This window comes from Bradysia coprophila, assembly GCF_014529535.1.
Source record: "Bradysia coprophila strain Holo2 chromosome X unlocalized genomic scaffold, BU_Bcop_v1 contig_26, whole genome shotgun sequence".
NCBI lineage: Eukaryota > Metazoa > Arthropoda > Insecta > Diptera > Sciaridae > Bradysia > Bradysia coprophila.
This window is the reverse complement of record NW_023503313.1, coordinates 5,366,201-5,393,566: the sequence shown is the minus strand read 5'-3', so window position 1 is coordinate 5,393,566 and position 27,366 is coordinate 5,366,201. Positions and strand designations below refer to the sequence as shown.

Here is a 27,366-nt window from a genome sequence, read left to right as displayed (position 1 = left end):
CAATAAGGATGTGTTTCCATACGCGGATCCCTTGTCGGTTGTCTGCTTAACAATAACATCTGAAATTTTATTATGAATCAGTTGCTTTATTGGAACATAATTTTTTTTTTGTGGAGCTCAAATAGCGACTAACAGGAAAACATAAAATAATATCGATTTTTTTTTGGTTGGTTCGGTTGGTTGGTTATGCTGTAATGTTCGAAGATCTTATAGTTCTGGCACTATTTTTTTTTTAGTTTCAATAAGCCTCATGAATTTGATTCAAAACACAGAAAGTTTATTTTTTCAATTAATTAAAACTCAATGAATGAATTACATGCGATGCCAAGTTATCGGGAAATCGTTAGACGCATGAAATCAAAATAATTTCGTTATTCACGCTAAATTATATCTCGTGTAATTTATTTGATTCAATAAATCAGAAGAACCATTTAGGAACATCATATGCTATTACGACGGTAATTTGAAATTATGAAGTATTGATCCTTTGGTGTATGGTACAACTTATATTAATTCGAATGAAGTAAAAGATTTTTTATTAAAGTACTGGACGATCGTTTAAACAATCGAAGTATAAGATTTAATGTTAATTATATCAATGACTTTCCCGTTTCTACAACGACATAATACGTTACCACCATTAGGGGTGAATTTACGACTGTATCTTGGTTGAAGTACCAATAAACCAGCCAAGTTTAGTCATTAAAGCTTCTTTAATTTATTAGAAAATTCAGAATGTAGGGGATAGAGTAGAGAACGCTAATTTAACCGGCAGCTTCAAGCAAATTGTGACTTTATTTAAAATAAAGAAAGAAAATTGTTCTACAAACACACGTGTGGTGCTTTAAAAAGTTTCATATTTAAAGGTATCTGTCTGTATCCATGTATGCGAATAATAAAGGTGTCTTTGAGTTGAAAAACCCAAGTTAGAATTGCAAACTTTTATAGTTTGACGCCGTAAAAACCGTCTGTATTTAAAACTTAACATCCATTCAGTTGTACAGTGTCAGCGAATGTAGTCGGTGTCCGTAAACACACACGGATAGATGCTGTGAATTATTTTATTTATAACCAAAATTGAGTTTACAAATTTGAGTACTTGATAAAACTTAAAAACGGAAGCAACATGAGCACCTTAAACAACATTTTATGGATCTCAATTATTCAAATCATTTTAACGGTAGGTGTGACTTGCATCTTAACTTTATTTTATTATTACGAATATTCTACACGGAAAGTGTTTTGTTGGTTTTTGTTTCGTCTGTGAGAACTGAATATAATTTTCGAGTGTCTGATTTGATTTAATAATAAAATTTTAAGGACAGCAAAGAGCAAAGACTAGCCAATTATTTTTTTTAACGTTTCTTGAAGTGAACTGCAGCACTAACGCTCGGATTTATCAAATTTTAAGTTCCATTGAATGATTCGAAAATACAAACTGTGTTAGATATATGAGTCAAATTAGGTGCAGCTTTGTTGATAATAATTTCATCATACGCAAATTCCGATGTTGTGTTCAAACAATTGAAAAAGTAAATAATTTCCTGACGCAATTTCAATGTTGACTGAATAAACCAAAAAAAACCACAGAAGGAAAAAAAATTGGGTTGAAGAAGTTGGATGAAAATTCTGATGCAAATCACGAGAACTAAATTCCAAATTATATCTTCGAAATCCTTTCCAGGAAATATCCGCCACACCACTTCAACGACTGACTATGCCTGCTTCGAGATCTAAACGAGGTAATTATAGACCATTTTTCAACCAATTGTAATGGGTCGGAAGGCAACTCATTTTATAAACGAATAAACTACCATCCGAATGAAATTGTCTGCACGGTGCGGCTGAACAACTTTCTTTATATATAAAATGGAATCATTTTCTGCAACCGATCCCATTCCAAGGATTTTAAATTTGCATGCACATTTCTTGTAGCATTAACCATATGCAATAGAAATTCCATATGATCACGAACTTTGAAAAAAATAAGTGGTTCAGCTGCACCGTGGTCTGACGTTTGGTGTAACAAAAATTTAATTTAATAATAAAAAAACAGTATTCAATGCACTTGAATAACACTTCATAATATCAGCTTGCTACGTCTGCCGGCTTTATCTTTTCCAAAGTTTTCGACAGTTTCCATATTCGTCAATCACCTCCCCCCGTTTGCATATGAGTGGTGAATTGATTATCCTCTCAGAATAACGATTATTCCCTAGTTCATCGTGTCTGGCACCGCCATCGCAAAATATTTTAGTGCCACTGAAGGTCATCACGACGAGGAGCCCAACAACGACCGAAATATATTTAATTTGCATCTTATTTCATTAAGATTGAACACAACACTGATGTGTCGTCGCGTGAATCCCCCTTTCAATTTTTAATCTCAAGCAAGACCTTTGTCGTGATCCCTGAATGGTTCAGCTTATTCACACTCCAATGCAATTGAGACAAATAATGTCTCTTCATCAATTTATCAAATTAAATGTTGTGTTCGTATTCAAGTGACGGAGAGGGAAATGCCCAGTTCGTTGTCGGTAGTACCTATTCTATGAAAATATTTGCGCGAGTTGAACTCGAAAATATCTTTTAAAAAAAATGTGAACAAATGCATTTCGCCACTACAAGACTGTGAAAGAAAAGTTCAATGTGCTGTGGAAAACGTAATTTATTGAACAAAATCAGTGTTCTTGATTAACAATTTACAGAATCACTTTGTGTTTACTCCCTAATTTATCGGTTTTATCTGTAAACTATTCGACAAATTCCATCTTCATCCCTCACCTGATCGCGTCTGCACACAGGTAACGCACTGAATAACCTCCTTTTCAATTTTAATCGACAGTTTCCGTCTCGAACCATCCCTATCCCAGGGTGGCACACAGCTGGTGAAACAACTGTTCTCAAAAAACAGCCTAGTTCGTCGCAGAATATTTTAGCGTTGCTAAAGTTCGTCACGATGAGGAGCACAATAACAACAAAAATATATGGAATTTGCATCTTACTTCATTGAGATTTAGCACTACACTGAGAATTGCCTTTTAACATTTTTGAGCTCAATCTTCACTATTTCAGTCGTGATCCCTGAAACGTGCTTGTTCACTTGCCAATACATTTGTATTCTGTTAAGCGTCTCTTCGTTAAATTAAATGTTGTGCTAGGAATTAAGTGACGGAGATTAAAATTCAAATTTTTAGTTTGTTGTCTCAAGTATCAAAATAATGTCGAGAGTTAAGCACAACAAAATATGGTGCTAGACAAGTTGAATGAGCTGTTTATGTGCCGTTTTACGATAGCAGAAAAACAACGCTAAAAATGTTGAGGAAAGTGCTCCAAGTTTATGTTAGGTTTGAAGTGAATGTTTAAAACTTTCACAGGCATGCAACATATTGTTGACGATTTCCCTGAACTTTCCAACCACTTTATGCCTACGGACAAAAAATTAGGTTGCAGACAGTTCGTATCGGAGAATTTGAAAACCAATTCTTTTCAGACTCAGAAATTTTATTTCCGGACGAGGAGACCATATTCATACCATCAGCTGGTGAATCAGTTCCAAAATGTGCCCAGGGATCAACATTTTGTGAAGCGATCGATGACTATCCCAGCGCTTATGTTGATTTGATATTGGAAAAGGATGCACACAAATATGAGGAACTATTCGGAGCCGATTTGGTAATGCCGGATACTATACTAAACAGATTTGATGGATTTGATGTGGAAGAGTCGCTATGTAGAAGCCAAGAAAGATTAATATATCCCCGAGCAGGACTAACACAAGATAACACATGGATGTACATAGTTAACCAAAACAATTATACACAAGGTGTGAGGGTTGACGAATGCATGTAAGAATCAAATTTATTTATTTTTATCTAAATTTTGAAACGAAACACTGTAACTAATGACACATTTCCACTTTCAACATCGTTTTGGATATTGAAAACCGAAAACATTTTTTGATTTGTCGATTGAGACATTACTGATAAATTTTACTTATTAAATTTATTTTTGACCGATACAGAAACTCGAATAAGAAAATCGAACAAGAAACTGAAATAAAACCCTTTTTTGAGTTTCGTCACCAGAATTTAAATCCAAGAATTGTCACGACTGTGTACGAGTCGAGCGCTCTAACCATGGGACTCAGAATTTGCATGCAACAACTTATTCGTTTCGTCTCTGAAAACTTACTTAAAAATGTTCGGCCATCAAAAGATCTTTAAATATTTAATGTCACATCTGCCTGGACTTCCACAAAAGGCTCATATACATTACAGCAATATGTTGAAAACAAGAACGTAAACAAAATACTTAAACATTTCTCCAAATCCAGTTTAGTTTTGGTAATAAACGAGCCATCAGAACAGTCGGAGCGTTTGCTGCGACTGAGCCCCGTACAAACCCGTATATCTATTGCGTACGTGACCCTAGTGCGTCTTTCAAATGAAACAAAAATTTCAAATCGCCCTAAGATTTTAATTTTTTGAGTATAAATACTCATAGGGCCTAGTATCGGCCTCAGTCCGAGGACCCAAATTTAAAATTTTTTTCAACTACATTCTATTCGGCCTTTGATTACCTTCCAAATGAAACCGAAATTACGAAAAACGAATGAAATTTACTCGAGTTCTATGTAAAATACACATAGGGCCCTAGTAGTGGCCTTAGTCCAAGGGCCCAAATTTAATTTTTTTTCAACAACATTCTATTCGGCCTTTGATTACCTTCCAAATGAAACAAAAATTTCGAAAAACGAATGAAATTTACTCGAGTTCAATGTAAAATACACATAGGGCCCTAGTAGCATTTCACTTCTAAGGCCCTAACTCACGGTCCACTCACCCGATTTAAAAAAACTTTTTTTTTGCTGGATTGGTATTGACAATACCTATCATTTGCCGTGTCATTTACATTTCCATCGTTAATTTTGCCATAAATATCCCCAAAAGACCTTAAAGCACTTAGGCGGCCCTAACTCACGAAGGGCCGACCCGAATATGCCCATCTTCGAACTTAGCCTCACTATTTCGACTATCTTTCAGGAAAAAAAAAATTTTGAAATTGGATTTGATTTACTCAAGATATCGACGTGACGGACAGACGGACAGACAAAATTTTTATTGCGGATTCGTCATCTATGAACATAGGCAAACACTTTGCCCTTACCGTCTGCTTCGAATTCCATCAATTACACACGGCATCGTAATCCTATAAGCCCCTTTGTACTTCGTACGGGGCTAAAAATGCTGCAGCTACCTATAGCACAGCGTAACATTTATTTGAACACTTCTCATGAGCTTAGTTTTAATGCGATTTAGTGCTTTTCAGAATGTCTGTTTAGGTAATCGTCTTATTCATTTCAGTAGCAAAGGAAACTGGATAACATCAAATTTAAAATTTCCAATTCGAAATCATCTTTTTTTCGCAGTAAAGTGAAATTTAATTAAAGACCGGAATTTAATCTGTTCTGGATCTGGACTGTGAAATGGCCATTCAATTACAACCGTTAAGTAAAAGCTATTAGGCTTTGGATCGACTTAATTATTAAAATCGTATCGATTAGATTACAGGAAAACAGCTTTGTCTGTTGTTTGGAAAAAGTCACAATGTCGTGTAGTTCTTACATCTTCAATATATATGTTTCCAAACTTTGCACATTCTGTTGTCTGGTATATACACAAATTGTAAATTTTATGATAGTACAAGAATCGCTGTTGAGCGCATCCATTATATAACACCAAACTGCACCAATAGTTATTTGTTTACCGATGGAAGAAAATACGAAATCGCAATAACAGTTAAGCTTTACTGCCAGAGCGGAGCGAGGGCCGCGAATCGCTCAAGTTGAAATTTCCTATTTTCGTCCAGAGGTGAACGCAACGTTGTTTTTAATAATGTTCAAGATGTGTTGCACCGTTTTAAAAACAAAAACACAGTTCGGTGTATAAAATTTCTATTTTCTCCCCTGTCAAAGGCGAGAAAATGCACATTTTCTTCTCCGAACTGTCAGAAGTGGATAAAATAAGGTTAATCACGCCGCATATACGAAAATTAATTAATCACCAACGTCATTAGTCATTATACTCATATACTATACTGTAAGAGAACTTTAATTTAAATCACTTCCTTTTCAGCCATATGAATCAGTGCGAAATGACGCAAAATTTCCCATTCGGCTATGATGCTATATGCAAACAAAAATATATCTACCGACAACTATTAGCAATAAATGAAAACGGAAACACTGTTAAGGATCTATTTCGACTTCCATCCTGTTGCCAATGTGTTTTAATTCAAACGGACAGAAAACGACGATCACTACACTGATTAATGATAAAACTGAATGGTCAAAAATAAAATGGTTCTACTCAATGAATTTGAAAAGAAAATGGAACAACAAGTAAGAAATTCAAAACAATTGTAGCATTGAAACAAAAGCTCCATTTCGATGTAATTGCATTATATACTTTGAGGGAGCGTCCATATGTTATTGAGGCAAACAAGTGGGAAAGCTTTTAATCCACCCACCCACTAAAACAATAGCCACCGCAAACAATTATTTTGTTCCTTTGAACCCACTCAAATGCTTGCATGATATGTGGGCGACCCCTAACATAATTCACACCTTTTGTGCACTCTTACGTTTCGTTTAAATATTTGAGACCGCGTCGTAGGTTACAATAATTTTTGATACACGTGCAACGTACGTTCAATGCTTGTTTTGATCATTTTGATCCTACACTTATACCATATAGCGACAAATGTTTCGAATTGCTTTTGTTCCAAAGATGAGTACATTCTACACTGTTTGCGGTAAATACCTGAAAAAATTCTTGATAAATGTGTGGCACACAAGACGAACCATACATAACTCGAGAAATCACTTTCGTTCCAACTCAGAAGGTGAGTTTCACAATTTTGTCAAAAGCACCTCATAGTTTCCTGCTGGAAGTGCAACGATATATACTCATTTCTCAAGAATTTACAGAGGATACAGCACAAGAGCAATTTCTTACGTCGTTGAGCTGGTTAAATATTTCATCCTGAACTTTGTTCATTCAAAGTTGCAGTTATGAAATTCGTGCGGTTGCGATATTATGGTATTACAAAAAAAGGAATTTAAAAGTAAAATATTAAACGAAAAAAAAGAGGATTTGAACTTGTAACCAAATGGTAAATTAACTTAAAATAATTTTAAAATAAAATTGTACTGAAAGGAAAATTTAATCTCATTCAAAGACAAAGAACAGTTTATTAGGAATTTATTAAATTTAACAAACAAATTTTATGTGATTAATAAACGATGGTGATAAATAGTAATTTTATGCAAAAAAAACAATTTCTTCTAAGCGATGTGAAAATGTAACCATTTGAAGTCAAATATCTCAATTAAGTTCCAAACAAAAAAGATTTATATTTTTTATCGATGGAGAACATTTTTATAAGAAGCATATGCCAAAAAAGTTAAAACTTCTTTTTATAAATCATTTTGAAAGTCACTAAAAATTCGAAAATTCGATTCGAAATAAATTGTTGTAATGGAAATTTTTGTATTTTGATTCGAAATTTCGCGTTTTTAGTGACTTTCAACATGATTTATAAAAAAAACGTTTCGGTATACGATACCAAACGCCAAAGTAACATCTTATAAAAATGTTCTCCATCGATAAAAAATATAAATCTTTTTTATTTTTAACTTAATTGCAAATGATTTTTCCAATAAAATTTGTAATCGTAAAATATTTTGGTTTTTCTTTTAAGTAGACCGTCAGTGGTTTTAGCACAAAACTGCTGTGATGTTCGGTTACCTATCGTTGTAATAATGTAGTCTCACAAATCTAACGAGCACTTGAAAGTAAGCTTACGCTCGGGCGATTGCAATTTTTCTTTAAGTTTTCACATTTTTCTTAAAGACGAATAAAGTCGGGTCAGCCCGAATCTTTGTTTTTGAAACCCGAGCCCGACGAATTTTTGGTCGGGTAGGTGAATTTAGGGCGGCCCGCACATCTCTAGTCTGTGTGAGTGTACCCAAAAATTGACACCTCTCGTGAACAAGAAATGTTGCTAGTGGTTTTTTTAGAGGGCAGTACCACGAGTAAGAATATAGTAATCGTACACGAGCGTGACGCAAGTCCACTACCAAAAAGTTTAATAATTTTTTTTTGTGTGGACTGAGGAACATATTTACAGCTTGGATATTTGGCGTAGAATGCGTCACCCTCAGCTATATCCGTTATTTTTTAAGTAAGATGAATGACTTGCATCACATTTACCCTTTAACGGTTTTTTTTGCTTAAAAAACAATATTTATTCAAAGCGAAAAAAGCATTTGAGTTTCCGTTCATTTTACGAAGTCAAATAAATGAGATTTTCCACCTACTACGAAGTAGGAGAAACGCAACATTTTCAAGACCAATGATCGAATGGTTCAGAACAATTTTGTGCTGAACATGTAATTTTGATCTCGTTTATTTCATTTTCATCGCTCCATCCCGTTTGAAGACCAAAAACAAGTTGAGAACACTGAAAAATATGGGTCAACTGGGCAGACATTTTACTTCGACTAACTTTGTGGCTTGCAACAAAATTTTTCTGGGGTTTATTATACATGGAAGGAAAGAGGGTACGTCCAGCTACAACACCCTATGGTCAGTTCGGCGGAAAAGTTCTGTTGCAAGCCAGCAGGACTGTCCAGACATTGACCATATTTTGAGCCATAAGTCCAGTACGGGTGGCGGCCCTTACCGACGACTATACTCTTTATGAAGGTCTGTCAAAGGCCTACATAATTTCAACTTTTAGAAAAATGTCTATCTCGAGCTACCACAAAAAAAACTGCTTTCACCACCCTTTGACATGCAATCACTTTTCACGTGTTCACTTCGAAAATGGCAAACAAACATAAAATGTAAAAGATACCTATTTCTTAGAATTGAACGACGATTCAAACGAGCTATAGCTTGCCCGGATCGCCGAGCCATTGTATTGATTTTCACCAAAATTGGTTCAAGTTTTGGCGATATCACTCTTAAACTTTTCAAATTTCAAAGACCATCAGTCCTATATATCAAAGAAATTGTGGGAAATTCAATTCAATTTTATATTTTGAAATTCGATAGTTCCGGATCAGGCGGACGTAGTGACGTAGTTTGCTCAGAAGATTTTTTTTTAAATTGAAACGGAAATCCATTTGCTAAAGTAATGCTACGTATGACTGTCTTTTGTCTGGTTGAATACTCGTCAAGACCCATCAACAGATTATACAATTTCATCTATGAAACCAATGTTTACATCCGAAAGTAATTTTCATAATTTTTACCTTAAACGAACATCAGTCTAATGTTGTAATAAGCATCAGTTATAGAGACAAAATCTACGCACGTAGATCCAATGTAGACTTTTTAAAAATGCATAACATGTTTGTATGACGTGTGTTCCATACAAAAAACGTACGTCAGCGCGGTCATTGTGTTCCACTGTTAAAAACATTAGCAATCAATGGATTTTTTTTTATCCATCATCGATTGCCGGTTTTCAATAAATATTTAAACTGTTTATATTAGACGAAGCTGCTATAACGAAATCACAATTACATTTAAGAAAATAGTTTTAAAATTCAAAAACTATTAATAACGAAATGAAGTTTTTGTTGCATTCGCAAAATTTCTGTTCGTACTATAATACCGCACTAATAGGTAGATTGTGATTTTCATTTAAAAATTGACGTAAAACTTGAGAATTATAGGTATTCTCTCTAAATACGGAACTTATAAAAATATCGTAAATGTTTCATCGACTGATAAGTGCAAATCACAATCTCTCTAATATTTAGACGAACACAAAACTACTCTGACTGAGTTTAAATAGTGTTTATGTTGGAAGAAAGACGACAATATTACAAAAGAGAATATTTAAACCAGAAAGTGCATTAAAGTTGATTCGCAATAAGTACACAGAGGAAAAAGACCCAGTGCTTAAGTAAGACGATTTGCATATTTTAATTTGATTTGCTGAACATGTTGTTCTACGGAGAAGATGGATTTTTAAATCGGTTGTACATTTACCTGATGGTACGAAAAGAAACACGGATCGTCGTTTATACAATAGCTCTATACCATGGGCGATTCAAAAGTTTAAAAAAATGCACGGTAATTGTTTTTTGTTTGTTGCTGAGCTCATTTGAGTAAAGTTTTAAATTTTCGTTGCTTTTCAACTTAAGGTATTAGTCGTTTATATAAATAGGGGTTTGAAAAGCCGAACCGCGGTGAACAGAATGCCAGAAAACGTGACTTTTCATCATTCACTTACATCTGGAAATATGTAATGGAACTTACCTGGTGAGGACATCAAAAGTAGTGTTTGAAACATGAAAACTTATGAAAAAATCTGCTTTTCTATAAATGTCACAATAATCCGATAATTCCCCGTAAAACTTCTCTCGTTATCAGGAATTGGATGTAATACTACCAACACAAAACTTAAGAATAACTTCGTGAAATCTTTATGACCAATTTTAATGCAATGATTCGGCTAAGAAGATTACAACCATTTATGTTATGCGAGTAAATTCAATCAGAAATGTATGAAGATCTGTATGTAGAATATTGTCTTTCGTACGAATTACCAATCGTCCCCTTCTTCATAAATCATACTTAATACAGTAGTGGAGTTGGGACCTACCTAATACAAATCATTTATAAACGTTCCTAGTCCGACCTTCAGATTGTATCATTGGCTCCAGGCGAATCGCTGATGAAACTCATTTTCTGCAATTAAAAAAAAGTTTTGACTATTGGACCGAGAGCATGATTGAAAAACATTTCTTCCACTAAGACATCATGGGCGCGCGTTAGCATAGCGCCCGTGATGCAAGTCCTATTACTAGAAAAAATTTCAAAAAAAAATTTTTTGTCGTAGACTGCAGAACCATATATACAGCAAATATTGAAGTTCTTCAACTCAAAGACAAATGACTCCAAATTACCATTACAAAAAACTAGGCGTTCGTACGAGTTCAACGAGCTATCACACGTTCTTGCAGCTTAAAATTTGGCCACGCAAAAAATCTTCCAAGAAGCCCCATTTCCATACATTTTGGTCAATTTCAGTACTTTAAACGAAATGAAAAAATCCTACGTTACTTTGTTAGTCCGTCCGTCCGTCCGTCCGTCCGTCCGTGTTTCCTATCTTCTAAAGTCTTCTTTAGATTTTGTTGAAATTTTGGGAGTAGATTCTTGTCGTCATTCTAAGACATTCAAGAAAAAAAATTTGGGGGGAACCGGCCTCGTTTCGGAACTAGGGCTCCTCGAAGTTCCCATATAGGTCCCATATAAGAACACCTTTAAGTTTGTGTGGGTGGATGGCTATGGTAGAACAAATTTGTTCGCTTTTGGTATTTGGTAAGCTCTGCTCGCCTCAATTTTTTTCCCTAGTATTTTTTAAATTTTTAAATTTTTCAAAATTTTTAAAATTTTTAATTTTTTTTACATTTTTCAAAATTTTTTAATTTTTTTTTTTAATTTTTCAAATTTTTTTAAATTTTTCAAATTTTTCAAATTTTTCAAAATTTTTTAATTTTTTTTTTAATTTTTCAAATTTTTTTAAATTTTTCAAAATTTTTTAAATTTTTCAAAATTTTCAAAATTTTTTCAAATTTTTTTACATTTTTCAAAATTTTCAAAATTTTTTTCAAATTTTTCAAATTTTTCAAATTTTTTAAATTTTTTAAATTTTAAATTTTTTTTAAATTTTTTAAAATTTGTTAAAATTTTTTAAATTTTTTAAAATTTTTAAAATTTTCAAAATTTTGAAAATTTTTCAAAACTTTTTAAATTTTTCAAAATTTTTAAAATTTTTCAAAATTTTTTAAATTTGTCAAAATTTTTAAAATTTTTCAAAATTTTTTAAATTTTTCAAAATTTTCAAAATTTTTTCAAATTTTTTTACATTTTTCAAAATTTTCAAAATTTTTTTCAAATTTTTTTAAATTTTTCAAATTTTTCAAATTTTTCAAATTTTTCAAATTTTTTCAATCTTCTAATTCTTCCAAAAGAACTGATATCAGTCAAAAACACTCAAAAGAGTAAAAGTGACGCAAGTCCCTGTGCATACTTCCAAAACAACTGATATCGCTGGAGGTGACGCATTCTGCGCTTGTACGCAAAAACTGTAACAGCAAAAATTTGACCAAAGAAATTCTAGAAACTAAATTTTACCAAAAAAATTTTGCGTCACAAGTGGCAGATGTTGAGGAAAGTACTGTTTTACTGAATTTTTTTAAAATAGGCAAGAATATGACCTAATACGTCCGAATCATCTGCCACTTTGTGACGCAAAATTTTTTTGGTAAAATTTTGTTTCTAGAATTCCTTTGGTCAAATTTTTGCTGTTACAGTTTTTGCGTACAAGCGCAAAATACGTCACCTCCAGCGATATCAGTTGTTTTGGAAGTATGCACAGGGACTTGCGTCACTTTTACTCATTTGAGTGTTTTTGACTGATTTATTTTTCAGCACCTAAGGCTTTGAGGGGTAGACTAACTTTTGTGTATATCTCGGCCATCACACATTGTAGAAAATCCCGATTGGTGCAATTGAAAAGTAAGATTTCCGTTGACAGGTCCGTCGTGACGCTTCCATAACGATTTCAAATCATTTGTCGTAAATTCCCACTTACCTCAACTTACTGACAATAATTTTTTAAATCTTTGCATTAGACTTGTGAAACGGTATCAGCAATCACAATACCCATGTTCAAGTCACTCAATTGTAATTAACAACGAATTTCCGGCGAAAACTCATCTTACCTGTTGAATCTGTAGAGCAGATATTTTGCCGTTGAAGTTTCAGAATTTTGAAATAGTTTTGTGCATCTTATAGAATCATGCAACCAACATTGTTCAAAGTTCCTTCCAAACTTTTTGAATGTGTATAACACCTTTCCAGTGGAAAATATGTTTATAATACCGCATCACACATACCTTTATTGATTTTTTTTTTTGATTTTTTAAAATGCTTCAAAGGGAACAGTAGCGAACCTCCTCCCACTATTCAATTTACGCAAAATATGAATAAATTTTTCAGCATAAAAATGTTAATATCAACTTTTATATACGTGTGTTTGTATTCATATGAATGCCGTTTAAATATACTTAAAACTTAAGAGCCATTCAGTCACATGTCAACAATATTCGAGCAACAGTCGGTGTGTGGTTGTCTTTCTGTCCTATTAAATGAATTTTTTGCCAAACGAGAATGTGTAATACAAGCCTCTCGGAACGTTGATTATATTTATTTACCGAGTCTATATTTGTGGCTAATTTTGTTTACAAATTTTGTGTCTTTTTTTTCGTGTGTTTATATTGAAACATTCTATTATTTATGTGGTCATACGTGCCAGATTATCTGTGATTATCCAATAATTGGTTAGAAATTAATTACAGCAATAAATTACACTTACAGCTGTGGATATTTAAATATATCAATTGAACGGCGCGAATATAATTGTTTATTTACGACGAAGCATCATGAGGAATATATACATTTTATTGATCTCATTTGTTCAGTTGAGTGCTGTTGTTGTAAGTATTTTTTTCATTTTTATTTTAGACCATAAAACACCTAAATCCAGTCGATAGTTTATGAGCAGCTGCCTTCCGTCACCTCATTATTCTTGTGTGGATTTATTATACATACACTGATAGTCGCATTACATTGAGAAGTGAAATTTCTCTGTGCAAAATGTGACACCACACAAGTAACTGCGAGATTAAGTCTTAAAATACCCTTCCTATGCGTGAACTATTGATAACCCCAGTCGGAGATGATTTTACTGAAAAAACGATGCAAACGCTGGACGATTTGCAAGTTTTGAACATAAAAGCTAGGTAGCAACGAAGGTCGTACTTTGTTTGAAGATCGTTGCTTTTTAATTTGTTGTTCTGATGCTCAAGTGCATTTACTCACATGATGAAATCTCTGAATGAAACTATCTGCGTGTACAGTTATATCTGTAGATTATCATTTCTGGGATTATCCTTGCAACTCGTGACGAAATGTTTCCCAAAAATGCGACTATACATTGAACTTACAGTGAACGACATCTCAAATGTCTCACTGTCAAATTTTTCTGAGAATTTTATTGTGTCATTGCAAATTCACAATGACATTCTCTGAAAAAAATGACATGGAGAAATTTGAGATGTCGTTCACTGTAGTCCATAACTTTCATGGAAACTTATGCACCAGCATAAGAATTGAAGGTGTTTTCCCTCTAAGCTCTTGATAAATTTTACGGACAGGAGCACAAGCCGCTCGATGATCTTTGAATTGTGATTAGAATTATCTGTTTTAAGTATCTATATCATGTCAAACAAATCATATAGCAAAGGTGTCTGGAATAGATACGCGTATTTCCTGAAAACTCGGGTCAGGTCAGGGTACATTCAGAAAACCAGCCTGACCTGAAGCTGGTTTAAATCGAACCTGTCAGGTAACCTGAATTTTTCAAACCAATTTTCAATCTGTCAGATATCAGGTCAGGTCAAGTCTCAGACAAAAAATCAGGTGGGGTCATGCCAAAAATGATTGAATCAGATTCAGGTCAAAACCGGTTCAGGTGTTTTGTCGGGGATTGGATAATAGTTATTTGTGTCACGGAATGATAAACGCTTTCTTAGACACTAGATGTGCAGATTTTCACTCAATGCCTGAGGCCGAGTGCAACAATAGTATTGTTACAATACACATCGTGTGTCGAAGAAAACATTTGGGCAATTCAGTGATTCTTCATTGCATAGAACGTTTTATATAACGTGAATCGTATGCTGGTATATTATCGAACACGATGTCTCGGCTTCGCCTCGGATCTAGTGTGATAATATACCTTCATGCTTGTTAAATCAATAACTATTATGCCACTTAGACGTAAGAAACACGAGGCCGTCACCTAATAAAGTACTTTGCACCGAAATTCATACAACGATTTATTTAACAAAGACAAATCTGAAGTTTGCAAATTTTCCACATTATGATGCTAAGTTGCATAAACAACTGTTTTGGTACGCACGCATGGAAAATTAAACCATTGTCTCTGTGTCAAAATAGAAAATTGACATTTCGTATGAATCGCAACGGAGCAGTGCGATCAGTGCCGGACTGGCCCTATGGGCGTTCGGGCGATTCCCGAATGGCTTTTTGATTTTTGTATGGATAAGGGGCAACGAAGGGCCTTTTGAACAATTTCTTCATACAACGCCCGAAGGGCTTTTTTGAGCCAGTCCAGCACTGAGTGCGATTGTGGGAATATTTTAATTCGACCTTTTGATGGGCGGCTGGATATCGATCACGTTATATTTTTTTAGCTGATATAATGACTGGAAATTTGTATGCTGCTAGCAACGAATTAACAATTATCTGGAATGGTTGAATCAATTAAAAAATTTTGTTTTTTTTTTTTGTAGCGGACTTCCCGATCTGTTACATTTCGAATGGTTGCCAGCTAAATTTTCGATTTGAATATTGAAAACAAACAAATAATCTGTATTCCGTTCGAAGCGGCCGTAATTGACAACGATTGTACGGTCACATTCCGTTCCATTCAAGAATTATTTTTAACATTTTGTCAAAATTTGTGGTTAATCAACCTGTAAATTGATAATATTTGTATTTCAAAGTTGCCAAACAAATATTTCATTTATTGAAAAAGTTACATTTTTGCCATAACACTCCACATTTTGGGTTGCTAATGAAACAAATGTTTCGCTTCCAATTTGTGCCTAATTATTTATGTCACCTGTACAACAAAAGATCTAATTGGTACCATTTAATTGACAAAATTCAATTCGTTTGTGCATTGATATTTGTACTCGTAGTTAGTTGTATGCCATTTTTACGACATTGTATTCAGGTATTTGTCTAATTTTAAAATTTCTTGTTGATTGATTTGACTAGTTTTCGGAAAACCTGTTTATTGCCATAAATGCTGTACAAGTCACGTATGAGAAACGTATAATGTCAATAATATAACATAAAATGCGCGTTTTCGCTGATAACATAAGTGTATCTGTTTGGTAAAGAAATCAACACGGGCCCACAAACAACAGTCTAACTTATTCGGCAAACAGCAATTTATCAGTCGAATGCATTCAATTTTCTCGGAAATTATTCGTTCCTAGTTGAACTTAATGGTTATATGATTCTACAATGATTCGATGTTATGAATACAGCAAACAAAATGAGATTAGAAACGTCCTTCTCTTTAAATGAATTCCGCAAGATCCACTCACATTCACTTAAGTTTAGTAAATGTTGAAAAACTAGATTTATCATTTATCAAACTCACATGACGCACTTCATTATATTCACTCAAAATCTAGTACTTCGAAACCCATATATAATAAAATGTGTAGTGATTGTTCGTTAAAGAAAAATCGAATCAGACTAGAGATTTGAAGTTAATTTTATTGGCTCTAATGAACAAAAACTTGCTTCATACGAGACATCACCATAACTCTGTACTGTAATGCATAAATATAATTATTTCGATGAAATGGAAATTGCTTCCGTACTCAAAATCATGGTCGTTTCACTTACCGAAATGGAAATTTTGCGTTCATGGTGTGTTGTGTTGGTGTCAACCTTGTCTTCGCATTGGGTGAACAATTTTTACACCTTTTGTGCAAAGCTTCCCAGATCAATGACTATCTTTTTCAAATGCCGATTTTGACTGTCTTGAAATTGTGATAAAATATAATTTCTCGTCAGTGATTTCGGTAATAAGTCTGTAAGTGAGAAGAGAAAAAGGCCGACAATTCGTAACTCAACTCAAAAAATTACTACTAAAAATCTGAAACTTTGTTCGGGTGAATTATACAGACTAGCTCAAATCCGTTTCAGATACCCCGCATATAGAAAGCTCAAGTTAATAACGAATTGGTTTCTCACCTTTTTATTGCTCAAATTTTACTCTATCGTTGTCTTCAATTATCAAAATTCGATCTTACGTCACGTCGTTAGAAACCTCTATTACCACGAAACAACGAGCCTACTTTCAGGTGCATTATCATTCAATGAATGATTAATCCACCACCGCGTATTCCTCATCAAAGTATGTACAAATAAAGAGAAAAATCAGTGCTCTCTCGCCCTCCACTTGACTGATTGCACAGTTAACTTCGGTGCTAGATAGAGCAATGGAAAAACATTTTTTTAAAGAAATTTCGATGTTCAGTGCAGTGGAAAATTGTATTCGATACGTCACCATAGTCATGTAAACGTCGACAGAACAAAAAAAAATTTAAAAAAATTTCAGGTTTTTTTGGCATGCCATTTGCTATGAGTTTTTGTTTTGTAAAGAGAATTCATTCATAACGTCGATTGCAGCCCTTTTTTTCCTGTTTGCAATGGAAAACAAAAGTTTTAGTCTAGAATAATGTTAACGCATCATATTCACTTTCGACACGTTTAATGCAAATACGAAACAGTTATTATCGTCTTCCTCCACGCATTCATATGAAACGTGATTTAAATTTAAATATTTTCTAAACCAAGGTCGTAAAATGTTAAAAATCGAGTATTGGAAAAAACCAGTTCTCGATTCATATAAAAGTTAACCAGGAAAGAAGTTATAATCTTTACGACTCAAGTAACAAAAAAAATCGATCAACTGCAGCGTTTACTGCATTAAATCAGATTGGAATTGGTGAATATAACACTGAAAATATGGTCTACTTCAGGCTGTTAGCTTTGTGCGCTTTTTGCCTTTAACAATAAAAGATTTACCGTTTCAAAGTTACAGAAGAAAATCAAGGCTTCCACACTGCAATGGTATTAATTTCTTGAAAGCTTTCCAGTCTTGTAAACGATTCGGAATTATTTCGTGCTTTGTTGGAAAAGATTATCATAACATTTATCCTAATTCCATCATTCTAACAATAGAATCAACGCAGTCAGGCCTCAGTTCCAATTAAGACACTGCATACGACGACGCATCACACACCAATCGATACAATATGCAAATATATATGCTCTTCATCGTTTCATAATTTTAATATCTTTGTCTGTTTTCGCCAGAGATTTACTGCAGCATTTAACAAGCATCAGCAAACTTTGAATAAATTTGTTTTAAGTTTGAAGCATTCTTTTTGGTTTGTTAAATTTTGAATCAGTTTGTTAGACTTTCATATATATCACACATTTTATATGTGTACTCACTCCAAATAATATATCAAAGATAAGTGTACACAAAGGGGGGAACAGTATGTGTATACATATGAGTCATAAAACTCTGAAGGGTGGAAGTGACGCAGGTCCTTGTGTCTACTTACAAAGTAACTGATACTTGCCAAAAAAGAAAAAAATAGAAAGAAAATTTTTATCAGTTCTTTCGAGGGATTCTTTTGAATTTCGACTGACCGAAATCGGCGCTATTTTTTCCGGGACTTTTTTATATATGTCTAGTTAGGCCTTGGTGCCTAGGCCCCAAAACCAGTCTCAGACATTTTTGATCTTCCATACTTGGCTGGTTGTAAGTGGCCAAAAGTCGAAAAATGAGGTTTCGTAGTTCGGATTTCATTAGTGAGGTCACAGCTCTCATCAAAGTTCACGGAGGTTCCATCGATTCTGAGAAATTTTCCAGAAGTCATATTTTCGGCCGATTATCAGCAAATTTTATGAAGTTAATATTTGCCCCAGGAGTACTTGACCTCAGCTTTCCAACGAACCCATACACGCCCGTGTCCTCGCCACCTTACGGAAATGAAATCCGAACTACGAAACCTCATTTTTCGACTTTTGGCCACTTACAACCAGCCAGGTATGGAAGATCAAAAATATCTGAGACTGGTTTTGGGGCCTAGGCACTTGCGTCACATTGTGCTATAATTGTACTATATGACTGAAATGTATTCAAAATTATAATTGTTATTGAAAAGCACTTGAGTCGCGTAATAATGTATTCACTGAAGCTAAGACAACATCTGGAGTTCTTGACTTTCCAGACAAAGACAAAAAAAAAAAAACATAAAAAAGCCAAAGACACGCGGCATATGAACAACTTTAACTGTCGCCTAAATTTCTTTTTTGAAAATAATTTTCGACGAATTCATAATGAATTCTCAGATAAGACAAATGTATTTATATTCCGCGTCTTTAATGCTTTTAAGGTGAATCGATTATTAAACATAATATATCTACAACAATTACAATATGTCAATATCGCCTTGCACAAGTCGACTTTTGAATGAATAAATGGCATCGTTATCATCAGACTTTTTGTGGTTAAATTAAAGAAAATTGTTCTTCAACTCTTCTCGGTACAAAATGCGTTCTGTCGCACGCTACGCGTGCTTTTTTTTTGTAAACACGTATACGCATCCAAGCCCAACTACAACAACGTGTGATGAGTGAAGGGAAATGATAATAAAACGCGCCTCTAATATTAGCATCAACACTTTATTACATTCAAAATTCAATTGTCTCTACACATGAAACGTTACTTTCACCGTTGTATAAAGCATTTAAACTTTTATAGGAAATAATTGCCACACCGTGCAGCGATGGAACGAAAACACCAGACGACATGGAAAAACTGACGACTCGGAGAGGTAAGAGAGGTAAATGCCACTAAATACGCTTTGGCATGGGACACGTTAAACGTATATTTCATTTGGAAAATTTGATACTTTGTTCTGGTGGCAATAAATTGCAGACTGCTTTTTTTAGGTGGCGAAAATAAAACATGCGTAAATTTATCCCTTTTCGTTGTGTTTTGTGCAATGTGATCCTAACGCTTAATATCGGATAGCTGGAGTAAAAAAATTTGACGGGTGGGTTAAGAAGGAAGAAGTAATTATGAGGTAATGTGCTGCTCCTCAAAAAAAGGACTGTCTGGACAGTAACTTAGAGTTCTTGAGTTCTTAATCTTGGCAGTATATCTGAAAGACTTCAACCAATTTCTCTTAAATGATTAAAATGAAACTGAAAACTTGGTAGACCCTTTCCCCAACCACATATAAATTCACAAAGACGAAGTTACTTACCGTAAAGTAACAAGTGATCGTATGATTATTATGTAGCTGCAAAGTTTCGTTTGTATACCTGCTCAAATTTCCAACGACATCAAGTGAAGATACCTTTTGAGGTTTACATTCGCTTATTATCTATTTATGTAAGCAGATTGCGGCACTAAAATGTGAAACTTGTGTACATTAGAGTGGTCCCAAATTGTACGGAAAAATTGAGTTGTAGGAATGTTTTGAGAACGGAAAATTGTTGGTCACATGTCTTAGAGAGAAATTTTGTGTACAGGACAGACCAGATCAGAAGCCGGTTCTCCGCGCTATTGATGGTAAAAATAAATTCAAATTGAAATGTCTCATGTGGAAATCAAGTAATGGAGAAGCTCATAACTGATTTGTAATTTTGGTTGGTATTGTCCGTCCAGTAGACAGGTTATATCAAAGAGTCATATACAATCCTCCCTTATTTCAAATGTTCAGTTCTTTTTGGCCACCCTATACACTCAACTCATACAATATAAACTACCAAGCAAACAATTTTCAGTGCGACAATAAAGGTAACTCGTCTACGTTTCAGTAGTCACATATCAATTTTCATTTAAAAGTTTTCAGTATACGTAATTCATACCAAATTATTGGTTAAAAATTTATTCGTTTAAATAATATTTTCTGAACGAAGTTTAAACTTAGTGTTCTCTTCTTGCTAATATTTATCTAACTTTGATTTCATGAAGTATCGGAGCACTGCCTAGAACCGTTTGACTGCCCGTTACCCATAATATTTCCATTTTATTGTACTAGTCCCCCTATTTGCTATGAATCATTTACTCCAGTCCGCTAATCCGTCATTCTATTCCTAAAAGTAATACCGGGTAGAGTCAAGTCACGATCCATCAAATTCTGATAATATTTGGATGAAGACAAATTTATTTTATTAATATCATCGATTACAGTTGGTCTCAGTCAAATTAGTGTCAAAGTTTACTTTACATGAAGAGACCATGTATTTTGACTAAAATGGTTGGACTCAATGGCTAGACAGTTTTATCACCTCCACACAGTGTTTTTGTCTACTCAAGGACATACCTCCGATATCTCAGGAGCTACTAAACCGATTTTGATAATTTTTTCCCCTAAAAGTTATAGTAATGTTGCCCACGATATGTGAAGCTTCACAATCTGTGTAGGTGGGGTATTTGTTGTCACTCAATGACATAAGTGACACAACCCATTCACTATGAATTCTGTGTACAAATATCTGAGTCTAACCTTAGGCGGAGAAATAATTAGCATTATAAGAAATCCTAAAGGTTTGCTAAAACCTTTAGGCGAGGTTCGGATGGTTGTATCGGGAGCTAGAAGATGTATCGTATCATGCCCGCACGTTAGTAAGCGGGCGTGACGCAGGTCCACTACTAAAAATGTTTTACAAATTTTTTTTTGGTGACGTTTCCTATATGTGTATGTGCTGTCAAAGAGGGTTCACTAAGTACACTTATTGTAATGGAACCTTCCTCAAACCTCGTTTAAAACTTAAGAGCGCTCACCCATTGGCAAAGTTTTAGCCTACATTTGTGCGCAAAAATATTCGTTTTTGAATGATTTCTCTGAACTAAAATCGGAGAAATTCAGAATTGGCCGAGGTGTAAGGCAGGGTGACACCATTTCACCGAAATTATTCACGGCGATTCTGCAGAGTGTTTTTAGGAAGTTAAACTGGAGTAAAATGGGAATAAAGATAAATGGAGAGTACCTGAGCAATCTCCGCTTCGCTGATGACATTGTACCGATAGCAGCGAATCTAGGTCAGGCTCAGCTTATGCTACAACAGTTAAGTGAAGAGGCAAACAAAGTTGGCCTCAAGATGAACTTATCGAAAACAAAAGTCATGACCAACATCGGGGACGATAGAGAAATCAAAATTGGTGACACTGTCATTGAACGAGTCGACAGCTACGTATATCTAGGACATAAGCTGAAGTTAGGTCTGGACAACCAAACTGCAGAAATAAGACGTAGGATTGGTCTTGCATGGGCAGCGTTCGGAAAACTCAGACTAATTTTCAAAAGCAAAATGAATAATAGTCTGAAACGCAAAGTTTTCGACACTTGTGTCCTTCCAGTGCTCACTTATGGAGCGGAAACGTTAACTTTAACGAAAGCATCCGAAGATAAATTGAGAGTGACACAAAGAGCCATGGAACGGAGTATGCTTGGAATAACACTCAGAGACAGAATGACGAATCAATGGATTCGACAACAAACCAGGGTCGTTGATGTCATGGAAAGAATAGCATCTCTGAAATGGAGCTGGGCGGGACATATTGCAAGAAGGACAGACGAACGTTGGACCAAAAAGATCATGAACTGGCGACCATATAAAAGACGAGCTATAGGTAGACCACCAGAGAGATGGACAAACGGAATTAAGAATATTGCAGGTACAAACTGGCAGCAAATGGCAATGGATCGTACGAAATGGAAAGAAGTTGGAGAGGCCTACATCCAGCAGTGGATAGAAACAGGCTGAAAAAGAAGAAGAAGAAGAAGAAAATCGTTTTTTGGAAAAGTAAAAGCATTAAAGCATGCAAAAATGTGTTACTTTTGAAGGAAAAATTGGTTTGTGGTTGATAACTTATCCCACTTGGAAATATTTGCAAAATGTGTAAATTACCAGTAGGTAGTTGTTTTCTCCCAGTAGGTAAAGTTTTGAGTCACAAACCAAATTTTCTTTTAGAAGTAACACATTTTTGCATGCTTTAATGGTTTTACTTTTTCGAAAAAAGATTTTAGTTCAGAGAAATCATCAAAAAACGAATATTTTTGCGCACAAATGTAGGCTAGAAAATTGCCAAGGGGTGAGCGCTCTTAATATAAGAAAAATCGACATATTGGCAAAAACAATAAAATCCTAACATTGTGCCGTTACATATTTTCGGTGGGTCTGTCTTCAATCATGTGTAGAAATTGATAACTTAGTATAAAATCAAAATTTTTTTTGTTCCACAAATACCACTGGGTATGAAGTCGAGTTTTTTTTAGTGTGTACAAAGGCGACCGTTTTGTGTAAAAAAAAAAACGGCTTTCAATTGTAGACACACACATATAGCCGTAAGCATCTCGCCGCCCGTGCTTTGTGGATCTGAACAACATTTTTTTTTCTTGAGTTACGGTGTTTACTTTTCCTCTTTCAAAATTATCCAATATAACAAATCAATAACCATAAAATCTTACCGCTGTGCAGTCATCATATTTCTGCGAAACAGCGCTGATTTCATTAGCACATCCGAATTAAATTTTTTTTTCTGATTTATCGCCATCAATACAACGTATGTGTTCGCTGTATAACTTTCATTAATTGACAATGTGTGTATGCAATACACGTTTTTCATTGGGTTTTTCGTTTTTGTTTTCTTCGAAAAATGTTTTGAATTATTGGAAAACGTTAAGACCGGAACAGGTGCACATATGCGAAGCAGCGACGATAATTTTGGAGCAAAAACGAGTTGTGTATAAATATTCTAATCGGATTATAACGAAATTTACGTAAAATTCTGCACGTATTTATGTAAGGATCCACACCACTTGATGGCTTTAATCCAAGGCTATAATCTACCTGCATGTGATAGCGCAGCAAAAATGGTTTAGCTTATTAAACTGCCTGTTGATTTATTCATATTTCTCTACGTACTAAACTGATGGGACTGGTATATATTGTGGTTGTATGTTCATTTAGTATTTACCATTTTCATTAACCATTACATTAATTAAAATGTATTTTTGTTCTTCAAGTGAAATCTTTAAGCGCATCTAAGAACATTTGGTCATTGCACGAACTCCAGACAATTAATGAATTGTGGCGATATATCTTAAATTGTAGCGTTGAAATAGAATATTCATTCATCGATGAACGACTTAACAAAAAACCGATTGAATGAAAACATTTTTTCAGATTCTGACATTCGATTTCCCGAGGAAGAAATGTCCCAGACATCATTCGTGCCGTCGCCGGGTGCGTCGGAGCCGAAATGTGCAAAGGGATCAACATTTTGTGAAGCGATTGACAACTATCCGACAGCTCGAGTTGATTTGCTGTTGAAGGAACATGCGCATAAATACGAAGAATTATTCGGTGCCGATATGATTGAAGGAGGATCGAATATAGCGAATCGATATAATGGAATTGAAGAGGAAGAATCACTGTGCAAAAGTCAGGAGCGAATTATTCATCCGCAAGCTGGACTGACACAAGATAACACATGGATGTATATTGTTAACCAGAAGAACTACACGCAAGGCGTTCGGGTTGAGGAATGCATGTAAGGAAAATACTCTTTCTCATTTATTATCTGTGCTTTTCACCTAGTGATCGAACCAAACGATCTTTTGTAAACTTAAGAACGGACAAAAAATATTCAGGAAGGACTCGGCTATTCTATGCCACACAGGGTTTCACCCGTGTTATTCACTATTTCGTATTTTGTAAAAGAAAAGTGTCATCATATGAATCACGCCAGTGCGAGATTCCTTGATACTTGAGACAAGTCTTCTTCTCGCAGGAATATTCGGAGGCTGATGAAATCACAATAGGCACTGTGTTTCTTTTGTAAAGATAGACGACTTGTTTTCATTGAATGAGTTTTGATTTGCCTCACTAACAGCCTTTTTCGGCCAATAACAAGCGCAATCTGGACCACCGGCCTAACATGACTTCTAAACCACCCCTCAAAGTATGCAAATAATCTCTGAGGAAAGTTAGGCGCGTAATTGATATCTCGCCTGAATATAGGCTAGACATTATGCACACAAAATCATCGTATTTGGATTACGTCATACAAGTCATTCAGTGTGTACATCGTTGTAGCCACCAAACACACTGCAACTACCTAATAATGAAGCTTGAGTAAACGTTACGACATTAATCGCTAGAAAAATTCCATGTATAATTGCCTGACACGGGACTCGAACCCGGATTATTATGGTGGAAGGCTAGTACGTAAAGCATAAAGTAAAAACAATTTTAAGCGGTACCATCAATAAAGCCCCCAAATTTGACACTTGTCAATTCAATGTTCATGCTAGGATCATTGCTGTGACCAAACATATTCTTCCTACTTTCATGGTACCATTTCCGCGGACTGCAAATTGTAACTGTTGCGTTTCTTTTTTTCAGCCATACAAAACAATGCGAAATGACACAAAATTTCCCGCTTGGATATAAAGCTGAATGTAAGCAGAAATACATTTATCGTCAACTGTTAGCAATAAACGAAAGTGGTCACACCGTCAAAGATCTATTCCGACTACCATCGTGCTGCCAATGCGTCTTAATCCGAACGGACAGAAATAAGCGATCAATAAATTAGTTTATTGGTAAAAAAAGAATAAAAATTTCAAATGTCAGCGGGTTATTTATTTGTCAAAGTGTCTGGCGGAGTAGTGGGCATATCATTGTGATGGAGAAATTGAATAAATATCAAAAAGTTGTAACCCTCTACTCTGAACGGAAAAATTTGTTAGAACTTTTTTAATGAAAAATGTGTACTGGAAGCAAATTAGTTTAGTTATTGTGACCGAACGGGGGCACTATATATTGAACTACAAATTATGTGATTATACAATTATGGTGATAAAATACTATAAATATAATATTCGAATGCTGGCTAAAGATAATATTTGTATCTCGTACGTAAATTTTAATCAAAATTAATTTTAGTCAAAACGAACAACATTTTATGCGAATAAAATTGGTTTTAATGATCGTTCTGTTTGGATTCTTTCCCTTTTTTTGTCAATTGAATAACATCATTTTCAGTACAGTTAGAGGCAGTGAAATTTCCACATGAATTTGCTTCTGCTGTGTGTCAGCTGATCTACTCATACAATCAAAACTGTTTTATACTTCTTTAGACAGTTGAAGCGGCGTGGGGTAATTTGGCACACGGTGCTAAAACAACGCATTTTTTAACTACGCAAAAGGTGAACTCGCACACGATTTTTCGATACCAAAATTTTGTAAAAGGAATCGTTAAGTCGATGACATGGCTAAAAAGCATTTGCGGCAATGAACTTGCGTGTGCGAGTTCACCTTTTAGGTAGTTTAAAAGTGCGTTCTTTTGGCACCGTGTGTCAGATTCCCCGATGCCGTTGAAGCTGCAACTCACAGTGGTAGTGGTCAAATCGTATAAAGACTTTATTGTTTGTATGGATCGGCTGAAAAACAGCTGAAGCAAATTCATGATGAAATTTCACTGCCCCTTACTGTATACAAAAGTTTACAGGAGTCTACTGCGTCAATCCCAAAGGCCAAACATACTTCAGAATATACCGATGATTAGATATACTTATCCCACTTCTTGTCCATAGCCTTTTTTAGTGAATGTTCTTACAGTCGACGTCAGTGAAATTTAGAAATGAATTTGCTTCAGCTGGTCCACTCATGCAAATAATTAACAAGTAATTAAGAGCGCTCACCCCTTGGCAATTTTCTAGCCTACATTTGTGCGCAAAAATATTCGTTTTTTGATGATTTCTCTGAACTTAAATCTTTTTTTTGAAAAAGTAAAACCATTAAAGCCTGCAAAAATCGGTTACTTTTAAAGGAAAAATTGGTTTGTGGATGATAAATGATGGAATTTGTTTATGTACTGTCCGTTTGACAAGAGGATCGCCACGGTTCAGCAGGGGGTTTTGAACATTTGTTTTTTACACGTTGGCACACGTGCTCTTGTCAGATTCAAGATTCTTTTTACGAAGGTTACGCTGATTATACTTTGTGAAAAAGGCCAATACCTTGCAAATATGTCACATCTTGGACAGAATTTGACACTGCAATATCTGCAACATGAAAAAACTAAATGTTCGAAACCCCCTGAAACCCCGTGCTTCCACCTACGTAATATACACAAACTAGGTGAGCCAATCTTAATTTATAACTTATCCCACTTGGAGAAACCTTTGCAAATGAGTAAATTTATGTGGTTTGCAAAGGTTTCTCCAAGTGGGTTGAGTTATCAACCACAAACCAATTTTTCCATTAAAAATAACAAATTTTTACATGCTTTAATGTTTTTGCTTTTTCGAAAAAAGATTTTGGCTCGGAGAAATCATCAAAAAACGAATATTTTCGCGCACAAATGTAGGCTACAAAATTGCCAAGGGATGAGCGCTCTTAAACTGATTACCTTAAAATAACAATTTTGTAAAAGGAAAATAAGAATTGATCGATTGAAAACAAAGAATTTGATCGCTAAGGTACTTTAGAGATGATCACTTATCGTTTTTTAAGCCATCATTTTTTTCCGAAGATTTTACATACATTTTCGATGATCTAGTACGTTGAAGCG

The 27,366-nt window shown here is 34.7% G+C and overlaps 2 protein-coding genes across 6 annotated transcripts; both read left to right on the top strand.

Moving 5' to 3' along the window:
• Positions 1-888: 888 nt before the first annotated feature.
• LOC119069166 (protein spaetzle-like) lies at positions 889-20,260 on the top strand. 2 transcript variants are annotated; one of them, XR_005086281.1, is made up of 6 exons: positions 889-1,180; positions 1,685-1,742; positions 3,494-3,848; positions 6,138-6,645; positions 12,538-12,547; positions 20,250-20,260. XR_005086281.1 is itself a non-coding variant. In XM_037173074.1 (4 exons), exons 1-4 carry the CDS (start codon positions 1,127-1,129, stop codon positions 6,328-6,330), a joined length of 660 nt encoding a protein of 219 aa, XP_037028969.1. In that variant the 5' UTR covers positions 889-1,126; the 3' UTR covers positions 6,331-7,502. The 2 variants fall into 2 exon arrangements, 1 of the variants encoding a protein (XP_037028969.1); XM_037173074.1 differs by lacking the exons at positions 12,538-12,547; positions 20,250-20,260 and having other exon boundaries at positions 6,138-7,502.
• Positions 13,125-25,781, top strand: LOC119069164 (protein spaetzle-like). Of its 4 annotated transcripts, none has more exons than XM_037173071.1 (5): positions 13,163-13,582; positions 19,534-19,606; positions 23,813-23,896; positions 23,973-24,339; positions 25,194-25,781. In XM_037173071.1, exons 1-5 carry the CDS (start codon positions 13,529-13,531, stop codon positions 25,384-25,386), a joined length of 771 nt encoding a protein of 256 aa, XP_037028966.1. In that variant the 5' UTR covers positions 13,163-13,528; the 3' UTR covers positions 25,387-25,781. The 4 variants fall into 4 exon arrangements, with proteins under 4 accessions (XP_037028968.1, XP_037028966.1, XP_037028965.1 ...); XM_037173070.1 differs by having other exon boundaries at positions 19,534-19,615; XM_037173073.1 differs by lacking the exon at positions 23,813-23,896 and having other exon boundaries at positions 13,125-13,582.
• Positions 25,782-27,366: the final 1,585 nt, after the last annotated feature.

Excerpts from the sequence above, each read along its gene's own strand:
- LOC119069164 (XM_037173070.1), top strand. The coding sequence starts at position 13,529 with ATGAGGAATATATACATTTTATTGATCTCATTTGTTCAGTTGAGTGCT. Across the intron at positions 23,897-23,972 it reads GTGGCGATATATCTTAAATT|ATTCTGACATTCGATTTCCC; the intron begins GTAGCGTTGAAA and ends ACATTTTTTCAG. Across the intron at positions 24,340-25,193 it reads GTTCGGGTTGAGGAATGCAT|CCATACAAAACAATGCGAAA; the intron begins GTAAGGAAAATA and ends TCTTTTTTTCAG.
- LOC119069166 (XM_037173074.1), top strand. The coding sequence starts at position 1,127 with ATGAGCACCTTAAACAACATTTTATGGATCTCAATTATTCAAATCATT. Across the intron at positions 1,181-1,684 it reads TTATTCAAATCATTTTAACG|GAAATATCCGCCACACCACT; the intron begins GTAGGTGTGACT and ends AATCCTTTCCAG. Across the intron at positions 3,849-6,137 it reads GTGAGGGTTGACGAATGCAT|CCATATGAATCAGTGCGAAA; the intron begins GTAAGAATCAAA and ends CTTCCTTTTCAG.